General features: G+C 47.5%; 7 protein-coding genes across 7 annotated transcripts; 4 read left to right on the top strand and 3 right to left on the bottom strand.

Annotated features, from left to right (window-relative positions):
- Positions 1 to 273: 273 nt before the first annotated feature.
- Positions 274 to 3,395, top strand: N7469_000255 (lipase ROG1 family protein; the record flags this gene model as incomplete). Its single annotated transcript, XM_056639175.1, has 2 exons — positions 274 to 323; positions 494 to 3,395. 2 exons carry the CDS (start codon positions 274 to 276, stop codon positions 3,393 to 3,395), a joined length of 2,952 nt encoding a protein of 983 aa, XP_056504932.1.
- A 114-nt stretch (positions 3,396 to 3,509) lies between these two features.
- Positions 3,510 to 4,520, bottom strand: N7469_000256 (inositol monophosphatase family protein; the record flags this gene model as incomplete). Its single annotated transcript, XM_056639176.1, has 3 exons — positions 3,510 to 4,179; positions 4,265 to 4,346; positions 4,403 to 4,520. 3 exons carry the CDS (start codon positions 4,518 to 4,520, stop codon positions 3,510 to 3,512), a joined length of 870 nt encoding a protein of 289 aa, XP_056504933.1.
- Positions 4,521 to 4,864: 344 nt separating this feature from the next.
- On the top strand, positions 4,865 to 6,207 carry N7469_000257 (protein HGH1; the record flags this gene model as incomplete). The annotated part of the gene is made up of 5 exons (XM_056639177.1): positions 4,865 to 4,885; positions 4,944 to 4,989; positions 5,055 to 5,158; positions 5,214 to 5,327; positions 5,392 to 6,207. The coding sequence occupies 5 exons, from the start codon at positions 4,865 to 4,867 to the stop codon at positions 6,205 to 6,207; spliced, it is 1,101 nt and encodes a 366-aa protein (XP_056504934.1).
- Positions 6,208 to 7,063: 856 nt separating this feature from the next.
- N7469_000258 (putative aspartate transaminase) lies at positions 7,064 to 8,446 on the top strand (the record flags this gene model as incomplete). Its single annotated transcript, XM_056639178.1, has 3 exons — positions 7,064 to 8,146; positions 8,210 to 8,315; positions 8,382 to 8,446. 3 exons carry the CDS (start codon positions 7,064 to 7,066, stop codon positions 8,444 to 8,446), a joined length of 1,254 nt encoding a protein of 417 aa, XP_056504935.1.
- Positions 8,447 to 8,892: 446 nt separating this feature from the next.
- Positions 8,893 to 10,302, bottom strand: N7469_000259 (putative chitin biosynthesis protein (Chs5); the record flags this gene model as incomplete). Its single annotated transcript, XM_056639179.1, has 2 exons — positions 8,893 to 10,101; positions 10,231 to 10,302. 2 exons carry the CDS (start codon positions 10,300 to 10,302, stop codon positions 8,893 to 8,895), a joined length of 1,281 nt encoding a protein of 426 aa, XP_056504936.1.
- Positions 10,303 to 10,944: 642 nt separating this feature from the next.
- N7469_000260 (uncharacterized protein) lies at positions 10,945 to 11,433 on the bottom strand (the record flags this gene model as incomplete). The annotated part of the gene is made up of 1 exon (XM_056639180.1): positions 10,945 to 11,433. The coding sequence occupies one exon, from the start codon at positions 11,431 to 11,433 to the stop codon at positions 10,945 to 10,947; it is 489 nt and encodes a 162-aa protein (XP_056504937.1).
- A 528-nt stretch (positions 11,434 to 11,961) lies between these two features.
- N7469_000261 (translation initiation complex factor eIF1A) lies at positions 11,962 to 12,614 on the top strand (the record flags this gene model as incomplete). The annotated part of the gene is made up of 2 exons (XM_056639181.1): positions 11,962 to 11,982; positions 12,186 to 12,614. 2 exons carry the CDS (start codon positions 11,962 to 11,964, stop codon positions 12,612 to 12,614), a joined length of 450 nt encoding a protein of 149 aa, XP_056504938.1.
- Between the last annotated feature and the right edge of the window lie 294 nt (positions 12,615 to 12,908).

A 12,908-nucleotide genomic window follows, 5' to 3' on the forward strand; every position in this document is an offset into this window, starting at 1 on the left:
AGGGGCTCATCACGAGATCGTCACGAGCCCCGACTCTTCCGTCTTCAATTCTTCCTCTTCCCTTCCCCCGCCTTCTTTTGTATTTGATGCTGGGTTCTGCTGCTTTTACCATGGAAAGATATTTGTGGTATCAACTAAATACTTTCGATGCTAATTACCCCTCGAACTTATTTAGCTTCACAAACTTCACAAGCGCCTCGCGCTGAAGGCCCATCCCGCTTTCATACACTCGCGGGCTGGCGCCAGAGTCAAACAGTCCAGAAAGACTCCGAAATGCTTTTGGTCCATCAAGTTGGCAGTGTACGTGTCGGGGAAATCGCTAGGTGAGTTTTAGTTCCAGTCTCTGCAATATTAGTCTTATAAACTCCGAACTATTCTGCGTGTGACTGCGGAGTGCGGAGAAGTGCCAAGTGTGACAAGCATAATCCCCCCCTACTGAATCAGCTAGACCAACCCGGATTGAAACACCGCTAATATAATTGGAACTCTTCAGGTACACTCTCACATATACACCGGCATCAGATCCAATCCTTCCGATCCCTTCAGAACTTCAAGTCCGAGTCAGGAATACCTCCGCAATCCCCCTCCGAGCCGCGTATCTCCATGGCCCTTATACCTTATATGCAGCATGCTACCCATCGAACTTTGACCCAAATACCAAATACACCGAACAAGATACACAGGGGGTGCCTCAGTTCGAACCATATCTGAAAGCCGGTGGAAACTGGGATGCAACAATCAAGATCCCCACGCATTTCGCGAATTCACAGACTGGTCAGATTGGACCTGGACATGATGCAAGCGTGACTTGGACCATCGAGATCGTGTCGCAAGTGGTATTTTCAAGTAGTGCCGTGGTTCATTTTGAGTTACTGGTCGGTCGAGATGCGAAGTCCATGGAGTTTTTCTCTAGTGGTGGATCATCTACGGCGAGTCTGGGTCCTCCGGGGAAATTCCATGAATTTTGGTCGCCAGCATCACGGGGTGAGCATGTGATTGCTACCAAGGGAGTTTTTTCACAATCAATCACGTTGCGAATTGATGATACGAACAGTCTATGGAATAGTCCTTCCTTGCCGCAGTCTCAACCAGCCCAGCCAGTCCAGCCAACGAATGAAGTTACGGATATAACAAAGGGATTGCAGCAGCAAGAACTTGGTCCACAGAGTCAACCTCAACCTCAAATACCCACTATCAAAACACCGAAGAAGAAAATTCACTTGGTGGTTCTGACACATGGGCTGCATAGTAATCTTGGCGCCGATATGCTCTATCTTAAAGAGAGCATCGATGCTGTTGTCAATAAAGATACGTCCGAAGACAGTGAACAGGTCATTGTTCGGGGATTCTCTGGCAATGCCGTTCGTACTGAGCGTGGAATTCAGTATCTTGGAAAACGTCTGGCAAAATATGTCTTGCTCATGACATACCCAGACCAACCATACTTCCCATTGAAGAACTCCAAGTCAAACCCATTGACTCGTCCCTTTAGTGCTCGTAAGGAACAGGCCAAGCCTTCCTCGGGGCCTCATTCACAGCCCGAGACTCGCGATGGTCCCGAAGAGGAATACCACGCTTATCAGATCACCAGTATAAGTTTTATCGGACATTCGCTAGGCGGATTAATCCAAACGTACGCCATTGCCTATATCCAGAAACATTCGCCCGAATTCTTCAACCGAATTCAACCGGTCAATTTCATCGCACTGGCAACGCCATTCTTAGGACTCAGCAATGAGAATCCCATGTATGTTCGGTTTGCTCTAGATCTGGGCCTTGTTGGAAGAACAGGTCAAGATCTGGGATTGAGTTGGACAGCGCCTAAGGTGCGAAGTGGCTGGGGTGCTATCATTGGTGGTCGAGGGGATTCAGCTAAAGATCAAGCGCCATCAGACCCCGGCGCCAAACCACTATTAAGGATTCTGCCCTGTGGTCCTGCCCATGAAGTCCTTCATAAATTTCACCATCGAACGGTCTATTCGAATGTTGTTAATGATGGAATTGTTCCGCTCCGAACTTCCTGTCTTCTATTTCTCGATTGGCGAGGTCTTGATCGGGTTGAAAAGGCAAGACGAGGTAATGGGATAGTGGGAACTATGGCGGAATGGGGCTGGGCCGAACTCACTGGAGCGAATTCCAAGTCCTCCAAGACGGCACGGTCTGCTGACATCCCAGAGTCCAGCGGAGGCGAGGGTGCATCTGCGCCCACACTACAAGGTCAAGAAGCAGTTGGCGCCGAGAGTGAGAATTCGTCACCAAATCCAGAGCAGTTTCTCGTGCAACAACGACCTTCTCATCAAAACAGTGCAATGGAATTAACAGGTCACAAAGAGAACTCTGTCTCTGAGAACTCCGGCCCGAATTCAGGTCCCTTGAGCAGTTTCCTATCTCTATTCCGACCTAAAGAAACGAAACCGGAGGTGAAACATAGCACACCTAGTGGAAAACACGCGAAGATCTACAAACGCAGCCAAACACTCGCCAATCTCGATACGCATGAGTCACCCGCACCTGTTCGTGGTAATTCAATATACGAAGAGGAAGAAGGTGTATACACACCGCCGAAAACAACCTTCTTCGAGTCCGCGGGAGATCTACTTATGCCGCCATTGCCACCCAGCGAATTCATATTCGACCCAGCAGCTCGATCAAGAACAATTTTCCATGACCGGATCTACCACCCTGATGATATTCCCCCTCCTATGCCAGAGAAACGACGCACGGTGGCGTTTGGCTCGATGCCGAATAAGAATTCCAAGACCGTTCCTCCTGGTCAACAATCTTCTAGTTCTGGACAGCCTCAAACTGGCGAGAGTGGACTCAAGGTTGAAGAGAAAATCGCACGGGCTTATCATCGAGATTTATCCTGGCGTAAAGTCTTGGTTCGTCTTGAGCCAGATGCGCATAATAATATCATTGTGCGGAGAATGTTCACTAATGCGTATGGATGGCCTGTGGTGAAGCACCTTGTCGACACGCATTTTGGCCCATCTTCTATCGCCGAAGATGACACATTCAATCGTGATTCTGACCGGGCGAAGTCCCCTAATGTTGGACCTACCAGTTCAGGCGATGAAGTGGAAGGGCAATGTGAAGACAGCCGACATAATGAGTATAATGAGCACAGCAAAGCCACGCCAGTTCACAGTGCTGCTGGAAATGGCCCTGAAGGCTCAGGTCCGGGTTCGGGCCCAGCGGAACCATTCCCCGATAATGAATCACAAAAGACCGTCAGCACGCATGGTCGTACCCATTCCCATTACACGGATGTATCTCGACAGGACTCCGCTCGTTGGACAGACCGACAAGTCGATGAAGATGACGAGTATGAATCCGGTTTAGACGAAGAGGACGATGCTGGGTATCGCTGGTCGCCTGCACTCCGAGGAACTTGAACTTGAACTTGAACAGTATAAATGTACCTACATTTATACTGTATGTATATAGGTATATACATAGATCCGGACATAATGTAAATATATACACTCAACCAACTGTACTTGGAGTAACTAATACTCCAAAGTTCCCTGAATATAACTCCAAAATTCCTCAACAATCTCCTTCTGTCCACTCGGTGCCCCCCAAACAGCAAGATACTTCCTCCCATCCAACTTAGTCTCCCAACCCCCAGGATTCCCATCAACAATAATTCCACCAGCCTCAGTAAGAATAACCCATCCAGCACAAACATCCCATTCCCAACAACCTCCTTCCCAATAAACATCCATCGTCCCCTCAGCAACAGCACAAATATTCAACGCAGCAGACCCCAAACTCCGAAACGATCTAACCATCGCACCACCATTCTCCTTCGAACTCCCCAACTTCTCAAAGGTCTTCACCTTCGTCTCCCAATTCTTCCCCGCCCGATCAGACCCCCACTCAATACTAACCAACGCATTCGAAAGACCCTGCAATGGTTCCGGCTGGTGCTGTTTGAGAGGGAGACGAACTTTATTCTTGTAGGCTCCTTGTCCTTTTATCGCGGTGTAGATGATATTGCTCGATGGGTTGTAAACGACTCCTACCATGGGAATCCGGTCTATCGCGAAGCCGAGGGATACACAGGCGTGCGGGAAATTGTGGATAAAGTTGACTGTTCCGTCTATTGGGTCAATTATGAAGGTTGGCTTGTTTGTAAGAGGGGATTCGGGGGTGTAGGTTTCTTCGCCGTGGAAACTGATAATCAAGTTAGTATATACTGCACAATATGTACTATGTTGAGAGTGGAGTAGGTGGGGTAGGTGGATGTCTAGATTCATACGCGTAGTCGGGGTATTTCTCCTTCAAAGAGGTTGAGATCATGTTCTCGACGGCGCGGTCATATTGAGTTACTAGATCAGCACCTATATCATGTTAATTAGCTGATGGTGGAAGTGGTGGAAGTGGAGGAAGGGCATACTGTTCTTCTTTGATCCAGGGTCATTTATTTCCGGAAGGGCATTGTTGATGATGTCGCCTGCTTTGTATGCGAGGTCCACGAGAGTATCGTGAATTTCATTCAAATTGGGAGTGGCCATGGTGAAAAGTAGTTCAATGTTGGTGAAGAACGAGGAGAAGAGGAGGAGGGAGGAATATAAAATGAGGTTGAAGTGGGGGGGGAAGCACATGATCTACACACATAATCAGCAAAGTAGAGCATAATTGGGTATTACAGTTAATTATATCATTTGATAACTAGCTAGATTAATTCGATTGAATATCTTTATACAATTCATACGATTTCATCAATTAAAATCAACAAATAATTGAAGAATACTGCAAAATACAATGACGTCGTCCCCCACTTCGACCTTTTGGCAGAAAAAAAAAAGACGCCGCCTTTTCAACTTCGACTTCTCTCGAACACTACAACCTTTGAAAGATGCCGACGGAATTGGAAGAGGTGTGTAGTCTATTGATGGATACTACTGTATTTGTTTGATTATACTGACACTTTGAAGTTGGTGGAATTCCTCCATCATGGAAATACCCAGATTCGCCAGATTGGTAAGCCAGTCATGAATTTATTCGATATACTCCAGAGACATGCAGCATATACTGAGACCTATTAGCTTGCGAGAATCTTGTCGGTTTTTCCTCTGCAGAGCCTAATCTGTTCAAACGCCAGCAATTACTCCCCGTTCGAGACTTGAAACTCCTCGCCCGCGACTATACCGTGCGTCATCCACTGCCCCGCGCAGCTCGAATCGATGATACTGATACCTCGACAGCCTATTGCGAAGAATGCCTTGACGATTTTGATCAATTTATCCAGTGATGAGGAGGTTCTGAAGTGTTTGGCTGAAGATGACGATTTTATCGAGACTCTACTCTTCAAACTGACGGTATGCTACTGCAGCCCACTTAGCCCTTTGATACTACTGCATGCTGATTCTAATTGCTGAGAAGAGTGTTAAAGAACCCAATGCCGATGAATTCGCCACTCTCATAGCCAACCTTGCCAAATCCGAGGCCCTTCAAAAGTTACTCACCTTGAAACGGCGCGTACCCGAATCAGTTTCTACCTCAGCCAATGCCATCGATCAATTGATGGACTGCTTTGTGAAAGGTGCCGAGGGCGGTCTCAACAAGCATGCCAACTTCGACTACCTATCCTATCTTTTCGCCGATCTTTCTCAAACCGAGGCAGGACGCAATTACTTCACCACCCGTCAAGAGTACGACGGAGTTGTGCCCATTACCAAATTGACCGTTTTCACAGAACACAAGAGTGACATTCGTCGTAAAGGTGTAGCATCCACCATCAAGAATGTTGCTTTTGATGTTCCTTCTCACCCAATGCTCTTCGATGAGGATGCCGCCAACCTCTTGCCATACCTTTTGTTGCCTATCACCGGGCCTGAGGAGTACTCTGATGAGGATATGATGGACATGTTGCCCGATCTCCAGCTTCTACCCCCGGATAAAAAGCGAGATAGCGACCCTACTATCATCGCTACTCATGTTGAGACTCTTTTGCTCTTAACCACCACTCGCGAAGGTCGGGACTTGATGCGCAGGGTTAAGGTTTACCCGGTGATTCGGGAATGTCATCTCCACGTGGAAGACGAAGGTGTGAAAGAGGCTTGTGATCGACTTGTTCAAGTTATCATGCGTGATGAGGAGGGTGAAGGGGCAAAGACTGAGGCTGGTATTGCCAATGCACGGGCACAGATCGAGGCGCCTAAAGTGGATGAGGATAAACAAGTGACTGAATTGTTCTAGTTAGATCTACTATCTACCATCTACTCATCTATACACTCAATATACTCATTTATTACCATTTATCCCATTTGTCTCATGTAAACGGCGGGTCTGTGACTGACATATTTGGAAAATCTAGGTAGCATAACTTTCTCTGGTTTTTAGGGCTACAGTACAAATATTGTCACGGTAGTCTACGGGTAGACTTATCGGCTGCTTCAAATATAGATCTAGTAGATCTATATTTTAATGGATGACCAAATCATAGGTATTATTCTATGAGGTCGTGTGTTTTCTCTCTTTTTTTACTATTGCTGGGTAGTACATTAGCTCATAGTATTAATTATTCAAACACTAAATTTGAATTGTAATCATTCGACCAATACATCTATATACCTGTGAAACTAAATCAAATCAAATCCAAAGATGATTTGCTGGACAGTCAGCCCGCATAAAATGACGTCCAATGCTGATCACAAGGTTTCGATCTTATCCTTTCTTGAACCACTTCAACCTCAACTTCTCTTTCTCTCCTCACCTCACCTCTCCTCACCAACCATGGCTCGCAACAGGCTACTGGCGGTATCTTCATCGTGTGACCAACACAAAAATAGACAAAAGGCAAAAGATACTCCTTACTTGATATAAAGTCGAGATGGCCGGCATTAAGCGGGGTTTCCCGAAGGGGCAAAACCAAAAAAAAAAAAGAAAAAGGAAAATGCGGGCCGGCGATATCGGCTTGACTCAGCGGGGGGGACTTTTCGAGTTTTGTTTGTTCCACGATTGCTTTTGATTCTCTTTCAATTCTAACCTTCTCTCAATCTTATACTCCAATACCTGCACATCTGTACAATCTGCACATATCCCATAACCCACAATGGAGAAAGTCCCTACCCGTCTCAACGTCGCCCCGGTCCCTCCGGACGAGATCTTTGCTTTGAACGGTGCTTTCTTCGCCGATACCCACCCGCAAAAGGTCAGCTTAGGTGTAGGCGTTTACCGCACAGATGATGGAAAACCCTGGCCACTCCCCGTCGTCGAGAAAGCAGAGAAACAACTAGCCCAGGAAAATGACCTGATGCGACACGAATACACCGCCATTGAAGGCGACGTGCCATTCCTGAAGATTGCTCGGGACTTGATGTTCGGATTTGAAGGACCGGAGACTAGCCAGCAAGAAGCGAAAGCCCGTATTGCATCCGTTCAGACCGTCGCTGGAACCGGCGCAAATCACCTAGGTGCACTCTTCCTCGCTCACCATATGAAACCACGTACCGTCTGGTTATCCAATCCATCCTGGGCAAACCATATGACCATTTGGGAATTGGCTGGTGTCCCCCGCAAGACATACCCATACTACCATGCCGAAACCCGCTCCTTCGATTTCGACGGGATGATGTCGACTCTTGAGAATGATGCACAGGAAGGTGACGCAGTCCTGCTACACGCTTGCGCGCACAATCCCACCGGTCTGGACCCGAATAAAGAACAATGGGTCGCCATCGCAGATCTATGTGAACGAAAGAAACTCTTCCCTTTCTTCGACTCCGCCTATCAAGGTTTTGCATCTGGATCCGTCGAAGAAGATGCCTGGGCCGTACGTTATTTCTTCAACAATAAGCCCGATATGGAAATGTGTGTTGCGCAAAGTTTCTCCAAGAACTTTGGTTTATATGGTCAGCGAACTGGTGCTTTCCATTACGTGACTAATCGTAGTGCTACTTCGATTCGTGATGTTATTGTGAATAACCTTTGTCATTTGATTCGTGGTGAATTCTCTATGGGCCCTCGTATTGGTTGCACGATTGTGAAGAAGATCTTGACTAGTGAGGAGTTGACTGCGGATTGGCATCAGGATTTGCAGGTTATGAGTTCCCGCATTAAGTCTATGCGTGAGGCACTTTATAATGAACTTGTTCGCTTAAAGACCCCCGGTACATGGGAGCACATCGTGGAGCAGGTATGTCTATCTTTTTTCTTTGAAGATTACTTCATCTTCCTTTTGCTAACTTCACATTCTTAGAACGGTATGTTTTCTTACACCGGTCTCACTCCCAAGCAAGTCTACGCTCTCAAGGACAAGTACCACGTCTACCTGCTGAAGTCTGGTCGTGCCTCTATCAGCGGCTGTAAGTTCTACCTATCAAAACATGTCTACCTTATATTAGCCAATATCATTCTGACAATACATATAGTGAGCGAGAAGAACGTTGCCTATGTGGCCCAGGCCATTGACGACGTTGTCCGAAACGTACTCTAAACAATACGATCTGGAAATTGCATGACTTTTTCCTCGGATTGAACATAGCAACTTACCCTGAAGAGTCACTTGAGTATACTCAATTCTTCAATGGGGTGATTTATCTTTCGGCATTTGTCCACTATTTATGCATCATGCGGGCTGACTCGGGGTTGAACCTCAAATGCTACAACGAATTATGATACAAAATAAAATCATAGAGAAATGAACAAAAATGAATTTATCTAAGTGAATAGGTTCATTTGCATTAGGTAAAGAAAACAAAAAAAAAGGCTATCTACTATACATCAACAGTAAAACTAGAACAATAACATGGGGATTGGGAATCGATATCATAAGCTTTAATCCCCAAGCTCTAACAGAAGCTTTCAAAATGTAGTGGCATGAAAACTGTACTGGATATAGTCGTATAGGCGTCTGTCTGAATGGGATAGAATCCAACTTTCTTAAAGAGGTACTTCGTTGAAGTCACCCTCTCCTTCCTTGCCCTTACCCTTGGGACTTGTCTTGCTCTTCACCTCGGCATCTTCGTCAGGCATGTTCTGCGGAAGAGTGTTCTCTTTGCTGACATCCTCCTCGGGCTCCGCATCGTTGGTTTTCTCTTCGGGCTCTACCTCATCTGCCTTCTCTGGTTCCTCATGCGCGTCCTCAGTCTGCCCATTTGTCTTAACGGGCTCACTTGACTCCTCAGACTCATCCTTTGGCGGCGGCGGCGGAGGAGGCAAGTCACCTTCATCCTCCGATCCGACTTCTTGTGTTTGAGCCTGCGGCTGCGAGCTCGTTTCACCACCAGGGAAAGGCGTCAGAGGTGGCTCAGCTGCAGCAGGCTCTTCTTCAGGTGTGGGTTCGGGAATAGGCTGCTGGATACTAGGACGGCCCTGGTTCGCGAGCGTGGAAGTCGACATTGTAGACGTGGTTCGTTGATGTGAGTTTCCATGAAGTGTACCAAGTTGACGAAGTTTGGGATCCGCATTGAGATAATAACCCCGTACACCGACAATCGTACCCTCCGATTCACAAGCATCTACCCACTCCGGCACGACAACAGGGATATTCATCTCCACAGCCTTCTCCCAGAGTGGACCCCGGCCTTCCGTGCAGACAAAGTGCGTGGTGTCAATGCGAACAGAATCGATTAGCTTACCACCAACACGATCCAGAGCGACACCAAGCGCCTCCCTCCTGTGTGGATCCATCACTCCAGGAGTGACGGTGATACCTGACAGGTCGGTCATCTTGTGTGTCCGACATGTCAGCTTCTCCGACTGGTAGGTCCCAGCGGTTGTGCGCAAGACCAGGTGGAACGTGTATTCGGAGTGAATGGCCAGACCGCTAATTTTTGTGCTGCGCGTCTCCAGAGGACGTGGGATGGAGCCAGCCTTTGAGCCGTTGCGATAGAGGGAGAGCGATTTCAAGGACGCGGTCGCAAGGTCGATTGGATCCCATTCTAACACGAGAGAGGTCTGAGTAGCATTTCGTAGGCGGAGGACTGGAGGAGAGGGGGCTTTAGCGCCATAAGTGTTCAGGATACGTTTTTGGAGCGACTGGAAGGCGGTTGCGTTGGCTGTTTCGGCGGCATGATTGCGCGCAACGGTGATATCGACAATACTTCCGGAGGAAATGTCGTTGGGGAGAAGAACAGAGGGGAACTCAATCTAGATTTGGTATTTGTTAATATTGCAGTCAAGGCATCGAATCCATTGGCATTCATTGTTTATGTATATGGTAAACATGGAGGATTGTGTTTTGTTTCCCATGCGACCAGGGGGGGAAATTCAACTCACCAGGCGATTGTCTTGGGTGAGAAGAACAGCGACACCCGCATCTACCTTGCCGACAGTCAAGGAGACGAGCATGGTGGTTGAGAAATTGGATTTGATTAAACTGGGAGGAGAGGGGAGTTTGAAAGGAGATGGGGGGAAGAACGAGGTGGATTTCCCCGTTGATTCCGCCAGATCGACATTAGCGAGGCTAGTCATTGGGGCGGAGCATGGCAGTAGTACTGCAATACTCCGAGAATAGTACAATAAACTTGAGTAATTATATGTAGTGGTTGGTAGATATTGAATTAAAAAAATTTAATTGAATGAATAGAGGCAGTAGTAGTCTGAGCAATTAATGTTTATGATGTAGAAGTTGGACAATTTGGCCATTTTTATGTATAGGTATACATGCGACAAGGCAGTCTGGTCTATCCTTAAGGCACCTGATCCCAGTATACTTCCAAGTATAAGGTTCGAAACAATCAATTGATATTTGATACTGGTAATCTCAGGATGGAGTAGATGAACAGTGATTATTTGCCATTTTATGAAGAATGACATGACTGACCGATAGGTAGATAATAATACAAGGCCCTCTTGAAGAAATCGAAAGTGTTGTGATGCACCCCATAATATACATCCAAACGCCGTGAAATGCTCCCAATATACAAGGTCGCCAATACCTATCCATACAATGAGACAAAACAAAGATGTCCCTGGGTGAGATCGAGGGCCTCACGCAGCTGGGGCTGACCCAGCCTTCTGCTCACGTAGTTTCTTCCGATTGAGAATGACTTGTAGAAGATAGTTCGCATCTTCCTGTATCACATCGAACTTATGAGTCAAGGATGCAGACTGCACAAACACCTCCATAGATCCAAGCAGAGGATCCGGAGGGGTATGGGAATTCGAAGGAAGTGGATGCCCCGTGATATCAAGCCCATGATGCGCCAACGCTTGTCTGAAAGCAAGACGTGCCCTTCGCGCCGCCCACGACCTTACCACCCTTTTATATTGAGATAGTTGCAGATTAATATTCACCCGCCACCACAGTTCATCTTTGCTCCGATTGTCCCACATATGCGATATTTTGGGTCGAAGAGGGTGGCCCGGCGAGGTAAGGTACCGACTTGCGACTACTGGGATTGTGTGTCTGGGGTTGTAACGGACGATAAAGTTGACGGAGGAGGCAGACAGTCTTGAGGACACTCGGGTAGACTTCATGATGACGATAATAAGCCAGTCACGGAGTCTTTCACGCTCGACCAGTTATCAAAGGATCGGTAAACTGTATAGCTTCGATATCATGGCGGATGAGCCAAAAGCTTCATTGAGAGGCGCACGAATATTGTACTTCTTTCAATCAAGTTGAAAGAAAACCCGCGTCGAAAGCCGGCTTGAGACTCTAAATGCCCAAAATAGGGAATGGGTATCCTTTCTTCCCCCCAGATATTCAGAATGTACTGAATGTCTTTATTTCTCTCCAATTCGTCGCAACTCGAGAAAATCCGCCGATTCTGCCGGGCGGTCTGAATTTTTGCCTCCTTGGTGCCTGATTACCTCAGCACGAGATTTGCAGCACAGAATCTCCCCCCCCCCCACCTTCTTCTCTTCTCGCTCTTCTTTCTCTTCAGACAACTCCGGGGAAAAATCCAAAGTCTCCGTCTCTTCTCTTCCTTTCTTTTAGGAAAAGAAAGAAAAGTATCGACACACAGCTAGACTCGAGTCCAGTGCAAGTCGTGCCCCACCGCCATGCCCAAGAACAAGGGAAAGGTAAGAGCGCAAAATATTCTTCAACCCCTCCTGGTTGGAATGTATCACCCCGCCACCATCCTCCTCCTGTGGATGCCCGACCGCATTTTGATGCAGGTTGATCATCCCAAAGGAGGGTTGGAGCTATGATACCTCTTTCAACGGGAGACGCACAAATCCGCACTGGAAACAATTCTTAACTCTTTTCTTTTTCAAAACAATAGGGCGGTAAGAACCGTCGCCGTGGTAAGAACGAGAACGACAATGAGAAGCGTGAGCTCGTCTTCAAGGAGGAGGGCCAAGAGTATGCTCAGGTTGTGAAGATGCTGGGTAACGGTCGCCTTGAGGCTCTTTGCTTCGATGGCGAGAAGCGTCTGGCCCACATTCGTGGCAAGCTCCGCAAGAAGGTCTGGATCAACCAGGGTGATATCATTCTGCTCTCTCTCCGTGATTACCAGGATGAGAAGGGTGATGTTATCATGAAGTATACCTCCGATGAGGCCCGCAGTCTGAAGGCCTACGGTGAACTTCCCGAGCACGCCAAGATCAACGAGACCGACACTTACGCCAATGATGGTCTCGATGACAACGTCGAGTTCGACGAGGACCGCGAGAGTGAGGATGAGAAGGAAATCGATGTCGACGACCTCTAAGGTCACCCTTACCACCCCAGAGTTCGATGCTCTGTACCCTGCGAGAATACCACGAGATACCCAGTGGTATTTTCTATGTACCGCCATACTTTCTCCTACTTTGTCGATATTGGCTCAGACGCTGTGGCTTTGCTCCTGAACCGCTGGGACCTTGATCTATTGCGAGACAATTCCCTCCATACGATCAGTCCTTTCTGTGGCAACTCAGCGAGTAACAAGAAGCTTTGCTCGAGAGACAACCATCAGCCACTGCAACGCCCCCGCCATTTCGGTCTAGCATGAGGAACGAGGGCT

The sequence above is a fragment of the Penicillium citrinum genome (assembly GCF_028827155.1).
Source record: "Penicillium citrinum strain IBT 23319 chromosome Unknown utg000001l:1.0-4955037.0:1.0-4956770.0, whole genome shotgun sequence".
Taxonomy (NCBI): Eukaryota; Fungi; Ascomycota; class Eurotiomycetes; order Eurotiales; family Aspergillaceae; genus Penicillium; species Penicillium citrinum.